Here is a 22,759-nt window from a genome sequence, read left to right as displayed (position 1 = left end):
TGAAAATAAAAATTAAAACAAAAGAAACTTTAAAATGTTTCTATTTTTTGTTTTTAAAAATAAATTTTTTAAAACAATTAAATGCAAAATACTTATCAAATGAGTTTTTATTTAAAAAAAAACAGAAACCAGTTTTTGAAAACAGAATCCAAATATGTTCTTAGTGTTTATGATATATCTCATTCAAATTAACTCCAAGTTTGATTTCTATAGATTTTTATTTAAATTATTTTGAAATATAGACTATCTAGAATAGATATCCATCATTTAGAAAAATCACACATATGAATATACAACTCAAATTAAAATCATTAATTTTACAGACATAAATTTTTGGGATGAGCTGGGTTTCTAAAGATATTAAAGCTAATAAATGTATATCATAACAACAATAACAACAACAACAACAAGCCTTTATCCTACTAGATGGGGTCGGCTACATGGATTGCAAGACGCCATTGTACTCTATCATTTATCAAACTTTTAGGAATATTATTAATTAACAGATCGCGTTCAATAAGTTCCAAAAGTCTCTTAGGCCTTCCTCTATCTCTCTTAATCGGACTTAAAGTTATATGTTTCACTCTTCTCACTGGTGCCTCCCTTGGTCTTCTTTGTACATGCCCAAACCATCTCAACTAATTTTTTACCATTTTTTCTTCAATAGGTGCCACCCTCACTTTTTCGCGTACGTGCTCATTTTGAATTTTATCTTTATGTGTATGTTCGCACATCTATCGTAACATTCTCATCTCTACTACTCCAACTTTATGCTCTTGCTGTCCTGTTAGAGCCTAGCATTTACTACTATATAACATTGCTGGTCTGATAGCAGTGCGATAAAACTTTCCTTTAAGTTTATTAGGTACCTTATGGTCGCAAATAACTCCTTTAGCTTTTCTCCAATTAAACCACCTAGCTTGAATTCTATGTGAAATATCTCCACTGATTTTGTCATCATTTTGAATAATGGCTCCCAAATATCTAAACTTTTCCACTTGAGGTATAATTTGATCTCCCAATTTCACTTCCAAATTATTGTCGAATAGTCCTTTACCAAATTTACAATATAAATATTCCGTTTTACTCCTACTCAGACGAAAACCTTTTGACTCCAATGTCCTCCTCCATAACTCTAGTTTGCAATTAACCTCTTCTCTTATCTCTGCTATAAGAACTATATCATCCGCGAAGAGCATACATTTCAGAATTTTCCCTTGAATATGTTCCGTTAAAATATTTAAGATCAAGTTGAACAAATAAGGACTCAGAAATGATCCCTGATGTAATCCAATCTTTATAGAAAAATCCTTTGTTTGACCACTAGGCGTTTTTATACTAGTTTTTAAAATGTATATCATAACACTTTAACATATTTGTAGATTATTGATCAACAAGTTAATTAACTTGTATAATAAAATTCAAACACACCACTTGTAAAATATGAATACTATGTTCATAGTTGAACCATGCTTTATGCCTTGTTTGGATGAGAAGAGGAACTGAGATGAAGATAGGTGAAAGTAGAAAATCATTTTCTTGTCAAAAGAAAATGATTAATTTTATAAAAAAAATATATAGCATCCATATTGAGGACCCTGCACAACTAAAGATTCATTTATGCACAGTGAATCGATAAACTTTTAGTTATGTAAAATTGAATCTTCATCTGTATTAAACCCTCACTGTTTTTTTTTCCCTTTCTTCTTGGGACTTCATTACCAATCTCCCTAAAAAAATTAATATGTGTCTCATGTCTCTCTCTTTTACCCATTTGGAGTAATTTTGAAAAATAAGTTTTATTTCTAAATTTTTTCCATTTTTAAATTAAAAAAACCTTGAAAATCTATTTCTTTTTTCTTTGCTTTTCTTCCAATCATTTCCATCGTCAGCTAAGAAACTTGTTTTTTTTTAACATACTTCACCTAGTATCTTAAGTTTTCTTGACTCAAGATAAAGAGACTTAACAAGATTTAGACTAACCTAAGTCAAAAATTCGTGGAACTAGTTTGGATAGCAAGCTCTTCAATTAAATAATTAAAATAGCTTCTATGAAAATCATTTTTTTACTACATACAAATATATTTTTATCAAAAGTAACCATGTTCGATGCATTATTATTAGGTATTAAATGTAGAGAAACTCATATTTAAAATAATTAAATAATACAAACACTATTTTTTCTCTACATAATTTAGAGAGAGAGAGAGAGAGAGAGGTGTTTCATAAATATCACCACATATAACAGTGCATACAAACGAGCCTAACCTACACCATCTATCACCACAAAATATTTATATATATAAAAGGGAACAAGGCTTGCCTGCATCAAGTTTGCATTATTACCATCATTTTGTCTCTCTCTCTCTCTCGCTCTCATGCTTAATTCTCAGCTCCTACCAACAAAACAACACATCACCATGAAGATCTCCAGCAAGCCCTTTCATTTCTTCTTCCTCTTCCTCTTCATCATCATCTTTTTCTTCACTCTCCTCTCTCCTTCCCCAGCAGCTTCCGCCATTAAAACCCGCCACAAGCTTTCTCTCTCCTCAGGCCCTTCTTCTTCTTCAACCTCTGTCCGCTTTCATCCATGGACTCATAGCAGAGCCGGAGAATTCAACTCTCAGAAGCGAAGAGTTCCCACAGGATCCAACCCTTTACACAACAAAAGATAGTTCTAGCTTCTTCTTCTTCAGATATAGTATATGGTCTCTCTCTCTCTCTCTTCTCTCTCTGCTATATACACATTGAATAGATTCTCATCTTGCTATAGCCAGAAGAATTGAGCTAAGGTTGATGATGTTCCATTAATTATGTATGTAAGATTGGAATCTGCATAGAGAGTTAGTGTTTGGCTAGCTAGAATTAATATATGTAGAGTTTGTTGTACAGAAGGTAAAAAGGATTTGTGATTTCGATTCTCATTCTGATTTTGATGGAAGCTAAGTCTGAGTGTTTTATATATATTTATCTGGGTTTTATTCTCGTTCATTTTCTTTTTGCCTTTTTTAGTTGTTCTCCTGTTTTATTGTATAAATCACAATATAGAAACTTTAATCGAATGTTTATGCCATGAATTTCAGTGCTTTGATATTACTCAGAAAAGGCTTTGTCGGTTGTCAAATCTCTGTGCGGTTTTCCTGGGTAGGTCTCTTTACGTTGGGGTTGTTTGGTTGCTGAGAAAGTTGGGGGAACTTTGAAAGTTAAAAAGGAAAACTTTTTGATTAATTACGGTTTGAATCTGCATTTTTATTTAATTTGTTTGTGGTCACTAGCTTTAGAATCTGAATTTTGACTTCTTGGGAAAAATTTTCTTGCTCCTTAGTTTTTTCCTCTCTGCAGAATTGTCTTCTGCTGAAAATTACTGTTCAGAGAAGAACAATCATCAAACGCCTCGGAGGTTGTGAGATAGGGAGGAAAAGAAAAGATTTTCTTTTACAAAAAATTGAAAAAAAGTCCGGGAATTGAACCAAAAATTACAGAAATTCCATGTGAGTCAAACGAAATAGTAAAATACTCTCTCCGGTTTTCTGAAAATCTTGTTTAGTCTACAATACAGATTTGTGTGTGTGTGTATATAAATATATATATTTCAATTACATTTAAGAGTATGATTAAAAGGATGTGAAAATTTTTAATCTTAACCAATTTTTTGGAAAAATGTAAATTGATTAACATTGATTTGATATGGAGGAGAAAGTAAGCTAAACAATAATGGATACAAGATTGTCCTGTTACATACATAATGTATATAGGTATAGTACCCATTTGAATTTTAATTGAATATAATAGATTATAAAAATAATTGATTAAGTAATAAATTTTAATCATAATTGATTATATTATAACACAATCTGTTTAGATACCTTTTTTTAAAAAATTAATTTTAACAGAATTGAAAATGTTTGAATAATTTAATCAGAATCAATTTTAGCTATATAAATTACTATATAATTTAATTCTTAAATATCAAATATTAATTTTTTGAAGATATAAAATTTAAATTTTATTGACGAAAAGAAAAAAGAGGAGAGAAGAGAGTTTAATTTTATTTTTATTAAATTATATACTTTATTTATAATTTTTTTGTGGGTTTTCTTTCATAATTTTTTTCAATATTTTTGATAAACTTTTGGCAAGAGCTGATTCATAAGCTTACGAAAAACGCGCTTAATTTGTCAGAATCAATTTATGTGCTTTTTGAACCGTTTGGGTAATTTGATGAAATGATTGATTTTGAAGGGGCAAAATGGATTTTTTTCCTCATCCAAGCACACTGATAATATAATGGGCTGGTGTGAAATCAATAGTATATGTCGAGAAACTCCATTATTAGATAATACAGTACTCTAATAGTACTCATCATCGTAATGAAATATCACTTATTGTACACTTTCGTATTATTTAAAATTAAACTTTTACGCCTATTTATAATTTATAATTAATTTGGAGCACTGAATCAACATAAAAATTTCAACAATTATATCAAATTAACTTGTTTTTTTTGTAACTTTTTTTTTTATACATTCATGCATTTTTTAATTACTTTTTCAGTGAAATAAATTGATCTCCTTTCTATTTCGCTAAAATTACAAAAATATTTAATCTATTTTTAAAACCTATATTTTGTCTAATTTTTAAGACCATCAAGAATATTCCATTAAGTATTTTAAAATAGTTAATTTTTAATTTGTAATTTTGTTGAAAGTTTAAAATTATTAATTTATCCTTCTAATCTAATTGTTTGCATTCTCTCTCCCAGAAACTTTAAATAATTAAATATTGCAATATTTTAATAATTTTTTAAATATTGTATAAGATTATAAAATTTATAGAAAAATAAAAATATATATTTATTGATTTGTCTCTTATTATATTAAATTTCTATTTCATTAAGCTTTTTTACACACATATTTGAATGAAACATTATTTTAACCAACTTATTCATTTAATATTTTTAAAAAATTCTAAATAATAACCGAAAAAAATAAAATATGAATGAAAAGGTATAAAAAAAGTACATCCGTTAAATTCTGTTTAGTAATTCAAATAATATTTAGTTAATATTTATGTTTAAAGAGAGATATTTTAATCCAATATATATGACTTAATGATCAATTAATATTGTATGGATAAAAATAAAAATTTTAAAAATATGAGAGAGATTTTTGTTTATCAACTATTAATTTTAAAGGATGTTCATATAGGTTTTAAAATTAAAATGGATGAGAAGTATTTGTAATTAAGATAAAATAGAGGGAAGGTTAATGCATTTTATTGTTAATTTTTTTTCATTGGACTAATGTTATTAATAATTAACTGATACGTAGCCATAAAAAAAAAAAGCTTAACTCCATTTTTTTAAGTTTAAAATGATAGGAAATGAAATGGAATAACTATGCATAGTGAGTAATAATAATGAGTGATGAAACAGTTGAGTGGCCCATAGATCATAGTGGAGGAGGAGGAGAGGGGTCCCAAATCATGAATGTTGCTGAGAGTTAAATGAGCAATAACTTCACTCACCCACCAATATGCAATTAATAAGCAAAACTGTATTGTGGGAAGTACTGCCTAATTCCATATAGGGTAACTTCTCTCTCCTAAGTGGACATATCACCGTAATAATATATGAATCTGGGTCCTCTCAGTATCCATTTTTCTCAGCATCTCTCAACATCCAATTTAACCTCTTGAGTCTATATTTAATGTTCTATATTTTACTACATCATTTTATATTAAAATAATTTAATTTTAAAAAATATTTTTTTAAATTTTTTTTATTTTCTATTTTCAAAACTTATTTCAAAAAATTACTCTATAAATTTTTGCATAAGGATCTATAGTCTAATTTATTAAAATTCTAGCTCAACATATTTAATAAAAATTTATTTAAAAAAATTACAAAGTAAGTCTACAATCTGACTTGTTCAAATTTTGCCCTAACTTATTTAAGCAGAGACTTATAATTTAACTTTTTCAAACTTTGACTTGACCTATCTAATAAAAATATGCTTAAAAAATCTAAAGAAAATTTTTTTTAGAACAAGGTCAAACCAAAATTTGAATGCTCACTCTATAAGTTTTTTTAAAACAAATTTTCATAAAATGTTAAACTGAAAGTTTATTTACAAAAATATGTAAAATAAATTTTTAGAATAAATTTTGAAAATGGAAAAAAAATCTAAAGAAAGAATTATTTTTTAAAAATTAAATTATTTTAATATAGGATGATGTGGCAAAGTATGGAATGTTGGATACAGATCCAAGGGGCTAAATTGAGAGCTGAGGACCACTGAGAAAAATGAATACTAAGAGAATCCAAATCCAACAATATACCCTCTATGTCTCTATATATAAGAGAAAAAATTATATTATATAGTTTAAGAAAGTCGGTTAATTATAAGAATTATGTTTGAGAATAAAAAAAATTAGACTAAAATTTCTTGTGTGAACTAACATAAGTATGTATTGATTATTTCTCATCAATGTAAATTATGAGGGATAATTTAAAAAAATGTGCAATAAATACTTATTAAAATGAGTGATTTTTCTTATAAAAAAAATATACAAATGAAAAAGTGATAGTTTTTCTAATAATAGAAAATAGAGAGAGTACTCCCTTTGATTATATTTATAATTATAATTTATTTTCAGTATGCTTTACCAAAATTAAGGAAAACCTTAAATTTTAATAACTCTATTTTAAAATTTAATAAATTTTTTACCTCTACCCTAAGATAGACAAAAGGAACTATTTTAAATAATTTTTTCTAATATTTAAAGGGGCATAAAAGTAAAGATAAACGTAAAAAATAGTAAAGTGCTTTATAAATATAACTAAAATTAATTTTATTTTTTATTTATAAATAGAACCAGAGGAGCATTATACTCACTCCAATAAAAAATATAAAATATTTTTTAAGGTAAGGTGTTAAAAAATATAAGGTAAGTTGCATCTTTCAAGGTTAATTTTGAAAAATCTCATTAATTTTTATTATTTAATTATTTTACCTTATATTTTTAACATAATTACAAATAAAAAATCATATTAACTAAACTCCCTAATTAAAGGATAATTTTGAAAAAAATCTCATTAATTACCCTTCATTAGGGAGTTTAGTTAATAAGATTTTTTAATTGAGATACTATATTAAATAAAAGTAAATATGAAAAGAATATATAATTTTAAAGATAATTAACTAACTTATTAGAGAGTATAATTTTGGTTAAAAATACCTTATATATTAAATAGACTGAGTATAATTTTAGTAATCAAGTGCTTGAATCAACTAGTTAGAAATTGATCCTTCTAAGAGGTCTCAAGTTTTAACTTTGAGCATGTAGCACCAACCAAATCTCAATAAAAATGCTGACTAGATTAGTTTGACTCAAAGATCTATGATTTCAAAGCCAACACAAAAAAATTGGCAATTTAGATTTAATAGTTTTTAACAGTATACATAACTTGTATTATTAAAAGGAAAAATAGATATGCACGTCTTTATAATTTTTTCAATTTTGAATTAGGTTTTTATAGTTTATTTATTTAAGTGCCCTTATAATTTAATCAATTAGATTTATTAATTCCTGAAGGTAAAATTTTTGAATTTTTTAAAAAAGAATTAATAATTTTTATATTTTATAAAAAAATATTATATACTTTTAAATTTATTACATATTTTAAAAAAAATTATATAATTAGTTTTTTTTAATATAAATATAAAAATTATATAATTATTTTTACACATATAGTATTTCATAAAAAATAATAAAAATTTAAACATTAAAAGTGTTTTTTTTTGAAAAAATTAATCATTCATTAATAAATTTAACCTTCAACAACTAACAAATTTACAATATCAAATTATAAGAATTTGATTAAAAAAAATAAATTATAAAAACTAGAAATTATTTTTTTAATTAAAATTTAATCTAAATAGATGAAAAGAGGGGGAGTGAAAAAAACAAGACAAAGATAGGAAACTTTGCTGTTTCTCCCAAGAGAGAGAAAAAGAGATGAGGGGGAGGAGAGAGACGGAATATTTGTTGGCAGCTAAGATGATAGAGTTCACATGCAATTTACCCCACCTATTCACACTAGACTCTTTCTCTCTCTCTCTTTATTTTCAATTTCATTCTCATCATGTACTTCTCTCTATTCTCTCTCCTCTCTTTTCATTGTCTCCAATTTAGTATAGCCTTGTTGCTATCTATCTTCTTCACTTTACACTCTCTTGTGTTCACAATCTCTCTTCCTTTATTCATTCCTCTTTTGTCTACTTCTCTATCTCTCATATCTTTTCCATCAAATCTCTGCCCAATATTTTCACCAATTTTTTGTTGTCTCTCTTTTTAAAAAATAGCATGCATCTCCACATTTAGTATATCTCACTTGATTTTTAAATTAATTTGGTTGGTATAGATATGGCTCATGGTTAATAAAAGTGATGATTGAAATCTTGTTATTGATGTGAAGGTATTATTCATAACTAGATGTGAGTTCATTATTTACTATTGAACTTAGATCTTTTGAATTTCTTAAATTTGGATAGTTCAAATTAAAATTAGGTTATCCATATATTATTGTTTTTGTTTTTAAATTATGTCACGATTAGTACATTATATTGATGTTTTTTTTGGGCAAATATTTTATTGATTTTTTTAATTCAATTTCTAGGTGCGTTTTAAAAAAGAGCAACTTTTTCATTGAACTAAATAATTTATATGGATAGCATTTTAATAAAATTTTATTAAGAATAAAAAATTTATTGCAAATGATTCATTGTCTTCAAATATTAAGAAAATATATAAAAGATGCTTACCATTGTTAATGGCCACTTGATTCAATAGATTAAAAAAGTTAAATTAGTTTATCTTAAAATCTTGAGTTTGAGTATTAATATGCAGTCAGGTTAAACAAATATGTCAATAGCAACCACGGGGTACCTGAGAGGCTATCATTAGCAATAACAATCCTACAATAGTTGGGTGAGAGGTGATAATACTCTCAAGTTTCCTAGTATATCATGTGATAGAATAAAAAAAAAAAAGAGATGCTTACCATTGAGATGTCAGGTAAAGACACAATTGTCTGCTTCCTTTGGTCATTAACATAAGGCAAAACTTTGAGTAGTTAATTTTATTTTCAATTTTACCCCTTATTTATTTATTATAGTTTGAATTCTAGCCAACAATTTTTATTAAATACTAATTGCAAGAAGAGTAAAATTGAAAGTTGTATTTTTTTTATAATTTTTAATATATAACTAATATTTCTTAATAAGCACAAAATTAGTTAATTTTACCTTATATTAAGAACTGAAAGTGTATATAAGACCTGAACTTATGAATATAGAAAATATTTCATAAAAAGTTACTTTCAATTAGACCTGACAATGCTCAAATCTAACACTCTTAAACAATCATTAAAAACAAAAAAAAAATGAAAAGAGTAGGTGCATTGGCTACAGGAAGATTTCATCTCCTAATCTTTGTTGATGTTAATAAGAGCTTGAGAGGTCCCCAGGTAGACAAGGGAAAGGGAATGTTTGGTATGTGGTTTATGAAAAAAGTGGGGTTGGTGGTCCTCTGGTTTGGGGGGGGGGGGGGGTGATCCTAAAAGTGGACAAAGTAATGTAATACCTAAACTTATTAAAGTGAAGTGGTCCTATACTAAATTAATGAATCAGAATAAACATTAAAATATCTTCAATTGCGGTTAAGTAGTAAATCACTCAATAATGTCTCTTGAGATATTATATAAGGTCTTTCGGTTTGGGTTTTGTAACAAAAGGAAAAAAATTAGCTAATTGAATGAACTTTCTCTAGATTAAGCCTAATTGGACTCAAATATGAATTCATTTGTATTGCTAGATTGCAGTGAATGATTTGTTCAACAAGAATAGAGGTTTAGGTGAATTGGATTTTAAAGAGTTACATATTTGGTTTTATGGGAGACAACGTCTAGAAATGGGGAGAGAACAAATGGGCATCATGAGTAATAGGAGGGCATTATGTTAAGAGTCGACTTGAGTCTATTCACACTAAGACAATCTAGCTAACAATCTCCTCATCATCGAGCAAGGGCCTACAAGCTTCCCATATCTAAAATGCCACAAGCACCAATTTTGTAATTAGGAGCAACTTAATTTCAGGCTTCAAATGACATGACACACATGAGTTCCTGCTACAACCAATAGGGCTGGTTTCATATTTGTGCTTTAAATATGTGCGCAATACAAAATTCCAAATCCTGGACAAACCTAGTCATATATATATATATATAATATATATGAAATTCAATACTATTAGTTAACAATAGATATTTGAGTATTGTCAAAATCAATTAAAAATAATTTTCTTAAAGACGTGATTATATTCACACATAGTTAAACTTTAGACTTCATGTTAAAATTAGAACAATCCTTTCTACTTGGACCATCATCTATTGGTAGGGTTTAAATGATCCTTATACTAATATATACTTATAGACGACACCTATCAAAAGGTCTTTCTTTACACGTACAATAAGATTTAAAACTCATCACGTGTCTAATTTGTAGAATATGAACTGTCTATTTTCTATGCGAAACAAATTCATTCAGTGTTTTTTTTTTTTGGGTCCTAACTTTATAGCATGGGTGGCTACACGACACCCACCAAAAGGAAAGACACAAAAGGCTTTTACGTGTGGGTGGAAGCTTTTGTCTTTTGGATTTTGGAGTCTAATGGTTCAGCAACAAAATCATTGTCTGCTTAGAAAATATTGCAAAAAAGAGCAAAACCCTTTAGCCTTTACGGTCTTGGATTTATTCATTCATACACCTATGTATGCTCCTTAGCCTTTTTACGGTCCCCACGCTTTCTACTTTATGTTTTGTTGAATCTTCATGTTTAAACTTTAGAGTAAAGTAATACGAGTTTGGCTTATTAGAATAATCATTTAAGTTTTTTATTGGGTTTTGGGCTTTTGAAAATGGGGTGTTTTAGCATAAATATATTCTGAGTCCAACCCTTCAAAACCTTAATAAAATGGGCACGAATTTGGGTAGCTCATTTAAATTTATATTTTTTTAACCTTAAAAAATTGATGCTATATCTTTGTATTAAATTGAAATTTAAATTAAAAAAATAATTAAAAAAAAGCTTTCTCCTAAACCCTATGCCTAATTAAAAGAGTTGGGTTTGAAAAAATGATCATTTTAAATAGAAAAGTTTCCTGAACTCGGACTCATATAAGTTGCGCACCCATTTTTCAGCCTTAAAGCATAATAAAAGTAATATGTCACCGAAATGCAACGATATAAAGTATGAGAAATAAGGACCTGAATGTTTACATCCACTAACAATACTTCCTGCCCACAACCCATTGATTTAAGGGTAGAAAATTATAAATCATTTATAATTTATCTTATTAATTTAATTAAAGAATAAAGTATATCTAGTCTTTACTGGCATGAAATATTATAAATATTTTCATAAATATTTACAACAATTGATTAGATTAATTTGAAGTTTTTTTTTTCAAAACTATTCATCCTAAATCAACAGCCTAGATTTGTTAAATGTAGAGGGGAGTATTATTAGAAGATGAAGCCATTCAAGTAAGTGAAAAATAAAATCATCCGATTTTATATTTTGGGCCCAATGGTGTTTTTGGTGAACTTTTTGGCCCAAAACTTTAGTGCCATTTATAAAGGGAAGAAATTTTATATGGTGATATGGATTTGACAATGCTTGCTTAAATCTATTACAAGAAAATATTATATACTAAATATTGTTAATAAAAAGAAATTTGTGATATTAATCATCTTAATAAATTAAGTGTTGCTCAGATGGATGCACATCACGTTTAGTTACTTTATTTTAATTTTTTTTATGGTGCCTAATGATCCATACGATTTTTAATCATTTTAAAATTTATGTATTAATTTTATAATCAAACATTAGGTTATATCTATACATAACATAGACATTCTCAACTTTGGTTTACAATATTCTAAATGAAAAAGAAAACAAAAGTGAGCTAACCCTACTTATAATTTATACTCCAAAATTTTTTACAATGAATTTAGGGGAATATATAATCCCAAAAATCATTACAAAAAGTATCAAAAATAATATCCCCTTCAAAACATATGTAAAATATTTAATTAAAAAAATGTTTTGATGAAGAAATTTGATCAAGTGAAAGTGAAACAAATTCAAAATAAAATAAGAGAAAAGGAATTCCACTTTTGGAAAAAGATGACAATTTATTAATTGATAACTCCTCCAAGCTAAGATATTGAAAATGTTTTTCTCTACCTTCTTGGCTCCCAAGTAAATAGATCAATCTCTCTCTCTCTCTCTCCTCTCTCTCTCTCTCTCTCTATGTGTATATATATGAAGTCAAGGTTTTGGGACTTAAAATATAGCCGTAATGTCTTACTAATTCGCTGATTCAATGATATATATGTGTGCGTGTGTTTTTTCCGAATGTCTTTAGTCTCATATGGTTATCTAGTTGGCACACCCAACTTCTGTTTGTAGCATGCCAAGGATAAATTATAAAAAAATATAACTTTAGATTCTTATATTTTATTCAAATTTTATTATAAATTCTTATATTTTTTTAATATTTTATATCTTTACATTTTTTTTATATTTTAATTTTTTATAATACTGCTCATAAAGGATCTGAAATATTGGAAAAAAATTATAGGGACATGGAATATAAAAAAAATATAAAAATTTATAGTAAAATTTAAACAAAATATAAGGATCGAAAGTTATGTTTGTTTAAAAATTATCTTATAACTTATATTATTATAATATCATATCATTTGTAATTTGTATACGATCAAGAATATCAAGAATACGTGATAGACTTATTGCATGGCATATTAAAAAAGTACTTTTTTTTACAGGGAAATGTATTTAAAATAAATAAATAGAATATTTCATTTTTTTTAAATTAAGAACATTTGTTCATATACCAAAACATTTGCACTTGCTTAAGCCGATAAAAAGTGAGTCGAGTTTATAAAATGGCATTCTAAATAACAAAATCAGCCAACTCAACCCTAGTTGTCTAAATCCATTTTAAAAATAGGCCATCAAATATTTTTTTCAAGACAATATTATAGAAAGGGAAAATGTCACAAAACTCTCTCAAAATGAGAAAATGACAAAAAATAATGAATTGGGCGTAATTATTGGGTGGGTTTTTCTCTTTTGCTTTTTTTGTTTCCCCAACTAGCTTCACTGTAAATTTGAGTTGTTCAAATTAAATTTATATTTTTAAAAATTATTAAATTTAAATTTTTAAATTTAATTTAATGATCCAGATTTGCACTGATCTCTCCTCTACTTTCCTTTGTTGAGGAGAAAATCCAACTCCGTAATTATTAGGGAGAATGAGAAAGATTTCTTAAAAAGATTAATTAATTCAACTTTAGTTCCAGTGTTAAAATACAGGAATTTATAAGTTTAGTTTTCAATTTTATAATTATTAGGATAAACTTGCAATTTATAATAATTTCCTAAAAATTATGCCAAAAAAGGATGTAGAAATTTCAGTATAATTATTTAATTCGCTTCTCTTCATGTCATTTACCCTTGTTAGGGGAGCATCATATTATTATTAGCGTGCTTATCTATTTATATACTGCCTCCATATCATTAATATAAGGAAAATTTTTATAGTTTTTTTTGTCTTTAATATAAGATAAAATTAAAGTAATTAATTAATTTTACTTTTTGTTTATTTATTATGGTTTTCATTCTTAGATAACAATTTAATATGCTTATTATTGCAAAGAAGGACAAAATTAAAAAAGTACATAATTTTCAATAATTTTAAGGATATAATTATTATTTTTTATAAAAGTGAAGTTAATTAAATGTATCTTATATTAAGAACCGGATTTAGTGTTTTTTGTTTTCTCTACTATTCTTTTTTTTTTCTCCAGAATTTTCTATACTATTCTACACTAATTAATGACTGTTTGTTTAGTACTTTTAACTGAATCGTGCGGATTGAGAAAGTTGGTTAAAATTAATTAAGGGTCTTGATTTCCTTAAAAAAATTATAGAAATCCCAAATTATCCTTAATTAAAATTATTAATTTTATCTTTATATCTTAAATCAAACATGTCACCTAAATGAATCAATTGAATATGTCTTATGTTAGAAACCAGAGTAAATATTATTTAAAAAAATGATAATTAAGGATAATAAATTATTCAAATCCTAATAATGCACTTTGATCATTACTTGAAATTAAAAACATATATAAATTATAAAATTGCTCTCAACTTAAAAAACAAAAAATGACATAGCTAAAATTACAATTATAGGATGATAATATTGTTAATCTCGATTGAGAAATTAATAAATAATAGTTTTTCATTACTCCTTTTCTTAAAAAATATAAGGCATTTTTAATCAAATTTTATCTCCAATAAAATAATTACTTACTTTTTAACTAATCATATCTTTTCATAATTTTTTCTATTAAACACCCTACAATAAATGTAAACTCATTATCAATAGAGGCACTTTTGAGAAAAGATAATGATTATACTTTAAAAGATTAAAAATATTTTACATTTTTTAATATCCAATCTCACAAAAAATGCCTTACATTTTTTAACAGAGAAAGTATAAAATTAAAATTCATTTTTAAAACTTTCTAAAAATATTTGTGAATATATAATAATCACTTAAAAATTTACTAAAATAATATTTTAAAGGTATTTTAGACTATTGACATTTTTTAAATTCCAAGTAAACACCATGATGTTTTATTAAAATTTTAATTTTAATAATTTAAAATAATTAATTATAATTAATGACCTTAGAGAGTCCGAATTGTCATTTTCCCTATTATTTACTTTTATAAATGCCCCATTATCCCATACTTGAGAAGAGCGTTGAATTCCGAATTTTTTTTTAAAAAAAGCGTTGAATTATTTATGGGCCGTATATGCAGATATGTTTCTTACATGGTTGCGTGGGGCCAAGCGTGCACATAAATCCGACAAATTACATTGGCTTTACCTCCAAGTATTCTTAAAAGTATATCTTTTTATATTTGTGATTGTGACAAAAAAGCACATAGTATTGGCAGCATCTTCCATTACTTGACATCCAAGGAATTATTCTGTCTGTTTTTTTTTTTTTTTTGAAGTTTGAAAAAGAGACTATTCATTGAATTGAAATCGGGATGATAATTTAAATTGTTAGACTATTGTTGGGTTAATTAAAACTACAAAAAGACGATAATCTTAAAGTGTAATGTCATAATTTTGTAGTCGTGATTAGTTATTTACAATATTAAAAGGCCTTTATTTGTAATTCCTTCATATTTCATTTCTTAAAGATGCTAACCAACTTGCAATATTATTGCAATTTTTAATGCTAGAAAGATTTTTAAAGACTTGAAAATTTTTTTCGCATTTTATAAAATTTTATTGTCATTTACATATTTTAAGAAAATTTTTATCTCATTTTTTTTTTATAAATTAAAATTTAAAATTTTTGTTTATTTAACTTTGGATTTTATCCTACAACTTAAACAAAAAAAATTTCTATTTTATGATTTTTATTTTTCTCATAAAAATTTTATATTTTATTATACAATTTATTATCTTATATGTATATAAAATGCAAGGAATAAATGATAGGCTCATGCCTACCATTTTTATCATGAGTCTGTGTTTACCATACTTTCTTTTACTATAAGTCTCATTTATTTATTTTTTGTTTGCGGCATGGTCTCACGATATATCATGCACCAATTATGTTAAAGTGTATCTAGAGAGAAAATGTATAAGGTAATTTTTCAATTCCCTTTATAGAAAGCATTTTTTTTATTTATCAAACTGTGCATGAGCCAACTATGTCTCAAACAATATTATTTTTAATAGAAGAATATCTTGTACTCAATTAAAAAAAATTAATTAATATAAATTATTTCATAAATTAAAAAACTAAAATTTATGGCCAAGTTTTGACACCTAAAAAGTTATCTATGTATAATTTAAAATTTAAAAATTTTCATAAATATACACAAACATACACTAATCTTATAATATATGTGTGTATGTGTATGGATAAATTTTTTTGACATGATATATTTGTGTGTGTCGTGCAATCCATATAACTCACTTCATTTAATGGGATAAGATTTATTGTTGTTGTGTGTGTATGTATATATAAACACACACACTCCCTCCAATTTCATTAATGCAAGAAAAAATGATTCCTCATGTTTCTTATGCACAAAATAATAATTTTCAAGAATTATTTATAATTGGCTGAAAAGGAGTTACTTATGAGATTTTTAAAATTTTTTTTATAAAATTATAAATTATTTTTATTAGACAAGCATTTTTTCATGCTAAAGATTAATCACAAAGTATTGGAATTAACTTATTTTGAATTCTCAAATTCGAATTTTGAAATATATAATCACATTAAATAAAAATATCAAATGCATATCTCTAAAACACTCATAGGGCCATTGTTGATAATAAATGTCACATGCATTGAAGGTTTGAGTTAGTCTAAGAAAGAGATAATAATATCTTATTCTCTTCATTTAAAAATATAAGGTATTTTTAATTGAATCTCATTCTCAATAAAGTAGTTACCTACTTTTCAACTAACTCTATCTTTTTTATATTTATTCCTATTAAACACCCTATAATAAATATAAAGTCATTATTAATGGGAGCATTTTAAAAAAAAGACAATAATTATACCTCAAAAAATTAAAAATGCCTTATATTTTTTAACATCTAATTTTTCAAAAAATGTCTTACATTTTTAAACATAAAAAGTATGTTTTTTAGGATACCGGATGATAAAATATAAAAATAACTACAATGTCATTTTACTTCAAAAATTTTAATTTCTGACATATCTATTAGTATTACCTTACTTTTCAATTTCGTAGCTAGTTAAAATTTGTTTTTACTTTTTATACTCAGCCAAAACCCTGGTTTTGTTTATACGCGAGAACACAGAGTCACACACAGACATATATGAATATAGACACGTCGCTAGGAACGAACCGTCCAAAAAACTCGGGCGATCGTACAGTATCGTATTGATGCGAAACGGAAACTAGGAATTGCGGACTGGACTCTGAAAAAGGATGAGTTTTCTCGCGGGAAGACTAGCAGGGAAAGAGGCAGCGTATTTCTTTCAGGAATCCAAACAAGCGGTGGGAAAATTAGTGCAGAAAAATCCCAACGCCAACAAAAGCCTCGAGGCGGTTACTTCCTCTTCTGCGGAGCACGAAGGGCAGCATCACGCCGACGTGCTTCCTGAGGTCCTACGACACTCCTTGCCCTCTAAGGTTTTCAGGGACGACACCGTTTCCTCCTCCTTCAATCCCTCCAAATGGGTCCTTCCTTCCCAATCCAAAGCTGCCTCTTCTGTGTCTCCTGATGTTCTCAACCCTCTCAGAGCTTATCTTTCCCTCCCTCAAGTCACTTTTGGTCCCAAAAGGTTCTCTCTCTCTCTCTCTCTCTCTCTCTCTCTCTCTAGGTGCTGTGGTGGGATGGGAATTGGTAACGCTTTTGAAGTTCATAATTAGAAATAAATTCAATTGCTTTAATATCCAGCACTTGGGTTTAGATTCTGGGTTTGTTTAGTGCTAAAAGCGTAATGCTGGTCAGTGATCCGATTTTTTTTCTTTTTCTGTTGGATTTGATGCCTTTTGAAGTTCTTCTAAATTTCACTATTTGAAGTGTGAATTTCCGAGAGAAATATACACATCATGTGTGGACCCTGGAGTCATTTAAATTGTGAATTCTACATTTAGTGTGTTGATTGGCACGCATTGTATCTTGATAGACGCTGTCAATTTCTCAAGAAATTGAGAGGGTACATGTCGTTTTTTTTTAAAAGATAAATTAATGCTCATTTACCTGCATATCATTTCATTGCTGGGGATTTGTTTTGCCCTGTTGGAGAAGGACCTCTGATAGTTGTTCCTAGTTTTCAACATTTATCGTCGTTTCTTCTCTACACGGGTAAACTAAAGCTTGAAGTCTCTAACATTATGTTTTCATAGATCGCTGGCGTATTGAATTTGTTACCTCTAGTGCTTAACTCATTTTCTAGGCTCTCTTTTCGTTTTCTGTTCTTCAAGCGGTGAATACTCCGTTTTGTTGTTGGTTTAAAATGAGAGTTTCTTAGAATGTTTTGTAACTCAATGGTTGTAGATGGGAATTGCCTGAAATGTCACACTCGGTTTCAGCCTCTACTGCTAATGAATTGCATCGAGATAGGCACACTACACCTATTAATCCGGAGAAGATAAAAGCGGCAGCTGAAGGGCTTGCAAATGGTGCATTTTGTTGTTCTTTATGTCTTGTTATTTGGCAAAAGCTGTCAGTTGGTTTTGCATTCCTGTAGATGCTTTATCCTTCTTGGCATTTAGATTAAAAGTAAAATTGTGGTGGCAATTCTTGACAATTGAGGCAGAAAATGATAGATCCTTGGACTTCTATTTTTGAAGCAACATGAAGAAAATATTTAGTTTTGTCAAAAATAGGCTGCTCGATTTATTACATCAAATAATCAGTGACATTTTAAACGTTGTTGGTGCTGTTAGAGGGGTCTTGTATTTTAAGATTGAGCTTAAGCTTAAGGTTTTCTATTTGTCTAGAGAAATTATGAATTAATGTATTACTTATATGTATGTATGAATATTGAATATAGATGAAACAAGTTATAAGAATCTTTGGGTTTCTTTGGGGAATATGCATTTGGTTTGAAGGTTTAGAATTTAGATTCTGGAACGTAAACAGGATTAACAATAAAATGAAAACAAATAAGCTTTTTTGGTTTTAATATTTTCATAAGAAATAGGATGAGATGATTTCTGAGTCTGACATTAAAAGCTATCAAAGATTCATACTTGAAAGAATTGAATTTGCTAAAACTTCTCAATAGAATGCTTTATACTCCTGAATTGTGGCTTTGTGGTTTTTTGCTTTGCACTGAACTGGCAGGGCACGGGTTTGAAAGTTGGTGCCAAAGGAAACTCTATATTCCTGCTTGGAATCTTACTTCTATAGACTTCAATCCCAATAAAACAAAAGAAATCCTGATTGTAAACACTTTCCAGAAAAGCTAATTTCTGAAGAAAATCAAGCAAAAAGGAAAAGAAAGCTAGAAAAACCTGAAGGGAAAGGAAAGTACTATGAACAAATAAAGTATTATAACTGAAACTGTTTTCTGAAAATGACCAAATTGGTCATATATTCTAAGCATTCATATGTGAAGACTCACATATCTTGAGATTTTATCTTTCGAGAGAATGCATTGAAAATTACCTTATTTTCGTTTGCAATGCCTTTTGCATTATTCTTCTTTTTATTGGCCATATGCTGACACTTATTTCGATTATGCTGGACTTATTGCACCATGCCAGTGGTATTGAGCTTTCTTTTGGGGATATCCCTTAGGGACCAATTTTTCTATTGCTGCTTATGTTTCATTCTTGTTTTTGTAGTTGGAAAGGCATTTGCTGTTGCCACTGCATTAGTATTTGGTGGAGCTACATTGGTATTTGGAATGGTAGCCTCCAAATTAGATCTGAAAAACGTAAGTATAATTAAATTATTTATGTTTTCAGAACTGGATTATTGCCAATCCAGTGATAAAAGATGATTTGTTGGTCTAACATTTTAGCTAATTCATAATATGTAACCAGTAATTATTGCCCTTTTTTTTTGGCCAACTAGTAATTATTACTATAAATTTGAAAACCATTCAACCAATTTATTTATTTGATTAACATTTTTTTGCAGTTTATTGTTAAGAATATAAATATGTTGTTATCTTTTAGAGATATAAAAATTTCACTGATTTTCTTCCTTTCCTTTCTACTTCCAACTCCCAGATGTATATAACCTTAGGATTGTGGGTCTGAGCCATTGCATCTTTTCATTTTGTTGATCTTTCTCTTCTCCTTTGGGTATATGAATTGATAATATTAAATGCTTATTTACACGAAGCCTTAATTGTTTTGACAGCTTGATGACATCAAAACTAGAGGAAAAGACGCAGTTGAGCCAAAATTCGAGAATATCAGAGTGCTATTAGGCCCCTTGAAAATTTGGGTATGTTCTGAATCATATTCATCTCAACTTATGAATATTCTTTAATCTTTAATGGCATGAGCATGATGAGCCTGGGCATTATTTGGTATGCAGGCTGAGAATTTGAATAAGAAATGGCATTTGGAAAGAGAAACAGATCTCAAGCAGAAGCCAATTATAAAGGAACTGTCTAAAATGTTTGGTGCCAAAACTTCTGATTGACACCGTTTTTCTTTATTTTTCTTCATCCTTTTTCTGTTGAAGATGCTGAAATAGGAGATAGTACATACATAGGCGGGCATCTTGGAGTGTGCCAGGGGCTATTTTGTGTTGCAGTAGAATTTGAAGAATAAGAGTGAATATACAAACTAGAATATGCTGTAAAATTATGTCATTACATGTGTGATAGTGTTGTTTGAATGATCAAATAATTCCTTTATATCAAGATTTTTTACCCTCTTAAAATAAGATGACACTTTGAGAGGTATTTGATACGTATGAAATTTGATATGAAAGTGAAATTTCTCACTCTGGTGTATCAGTGTCTCTTCTTGTGAAGTAGTCTATGTATAACAGCACATAGGTCCCTATTGCAAACTTAGAAACAGCTCGTTTTATTTAAGCACACTCTTTTGCGTCAAAGTAAATTACACTTTATTATATAAGAGATGTTTAAATGCTTTTTTTTTTTTTAAATCCTTTTATCAATGTCAACTAGATATAGTATCCCTGGTGATGCACAGAAAAATTGGTAGATTTAAGTCCTTAATAATCATATAATATTACATAATCATTCCTTTTCGTTAAAACATTTTATGTTAAATTTTGAAAAGTCAGTTGCAAATTATTATATAGTTAATCAGGTTAGAGCACTAAAAAGGGAAATGCATGGTTCATCTTATTCTAGCGTTTCTTGCTTGTGTTAAAAATATTTTTTTTATAATTAAAAATTTAAGATTATATTTATTTGATGTCATAAGTTTATATTTATGATTATATAGTTATTAATAGATGTTAGTTAATGTGTATTAAATTTTGTTCTCTAACAAAAAAAAAGTCGTGTGATGAAATTATTGCTTTTATTGTTCGTTGAACAGCATTTCACACTTGAAATTTACGGAAAAAAAAAAAAAGATGTCGATAATATATATAGATATATATAATATGTTTATAATAGTCAACATTGTTCAAAAATTATGAATAGTATACGAAAAAAAAGGTAAAGGTTTATTCTTGTCTTTGAAGTTTTTTTTTTTTTTTAAGCAGCACCCAATATTCGAACGTATTTCGCACAGTATTTTCACCCTTCAAATGATTAAAATGTAGCATTCATTACCCTACACGTCCGTTACAGTCAATTTGGTGGGCCCCATGTTTTGTGCATTTTCTCTACAATAAACACCTGGAAAATCATATTTGTCCTAAAAAATTAATTTTGCTGATTAAAACACCCACAATGATTTTTCAAATTTCCACGACCAGTCGAGCTTCTTCAACCTTCTTCCATTCTCAACTATGGAGTGACTGCGGCGACTTGGGCGAACTGTGTGGAGGACGTTCAGAGTGACGATGGTGAGGAAGACAACAGTAGATGTTCGAAGGTCACAGCAACACAGTATCATTATTTGAATGCCCCCCAAGATTATGCCTCACGATTAAGCCGTTCTCATAGTCATAGTCATAGTCATCTCTACCGCATCGTCATGTTTATATTTCAAACCAAAGAAACAGAGAAAAGCTCAGCTTCGCAACAGGGGATGAAAGCGAGCATGAATGAGAAGGAAAGACGAGAAGGTGATATGTGTTATGCAGTGGGTTTGAATAGGGGAAGTAGAAGAAAATGGCAGGTAGGGAAGTGAAGAAGAGAATATTTTGATGTATCTTAAAGGAGGGGATGTGCCAGTGCCACCGATGCCTCAGAGAAGAGAAGCTTTTGCGGAGACAAATCGGAGATGACGACATGGGAGTGCCGGTCACGGTCGGATCGGCAAGCACAGGGAGCAACAAGTTCTATTGCACCACCACCATAGAATCCTCTTCGGCAAGTATCACCTTGGTTACTTCGGGAAAGGGGTATGCACTGCTTTTATAAGCTTTGCAACAAGTTCTACTGCCCCATTGTCAGCATCGACAAGCTCTGGTCATTGGTTCTTAATGAGGTGAAAGGTAAAGCCTCCAAGGACAATCTTCATCAATGTCACGTCGTTATGGGTACTTAAAGGTTTTGGGTAAAGGAGTTTTGCCGGAGAACCAGCTTGGTGTGGTGAAGGCCAAGCTTGTTTCCAAGAATGCAGAGAAGAAGATTAAGGAGGTCGGGGAGGCTGTGGTTGGGGAGTACTGATTGGCCCGGCACTGTCCCCGTGGGTCTCATTTCAATTCAAAACCAATCAAGAAGAGACTTTACGGAAAAAGATGAAAAAGAGATTTGATACAGGACGGGAATTGCTCTCGTTTCATCCGGTTTCGAATATTATATTTATATATATTATTTTTATTTTTATTTTTTAAATATAAATTAAATATATTAATTATATTAATATAATTTATATTTATTTTAATTATATTAATTATAATTTTAATATATACAATTTTTATTTAAAATTAAAAATTTTTTATATTGATAATTTTAATGATATAGACTTATAAAGTAAGC

The 22,759-nt window shown here is 28.2% G+C and overlaps 1 protein-coding gene across 1 annotated transcript; it reads left to right on the top strand.

Moving 5' to 3' along the window:
* The first annotated feature begins 17,036 nt into the window (after nt 1-17,036).
* On the top strand, nt 17,037-20,634 carry LOC129318568 (uncharacterized). Its single transcript, XM_054963411.1, has 5 exons — nt 17,037-17,503; nt 18,223-18,347; nt 19,518-19,609; nt 20,041-20,127; nt 20,221-20,634. The coding sequence occupies exons 1-5, from the start codon at nt 17,148-17,150 to the stop codon at nt 20,326-20,328; spliced, it is 768 nt and encodes a 255-aa protein (XP_054819386.1). The 5' UTR covers nt 17,037-17,147; the 3' UTR covers nt 20,329-20,634.
* Nucleotides 20,635-22,759: the final 2,125 nt, after the last annotated feature.

This window comes from Prosopis cineraria, unplaced genomic scaffold, assembly GCF_029017545.1.
Source record: "Prosopis cineraria cultivar Desert tree isolate PC_DT_omini unplaced genomic scaffold, ASM2901754v1 PC8, whole genome shotgun sequence".
Lineage (NCBI taxonomy): Eukaryota > Viridiplantae > Streptophyta > Magnoliopsida > Fabales > Fabaceae > Prosopis > Prosopis cineraria.
The sequence above is the reverse complement of the archived record's forward strand: the minus strand, read 5'-3'. Positions and strand labels throughout refer to the sequence as shown.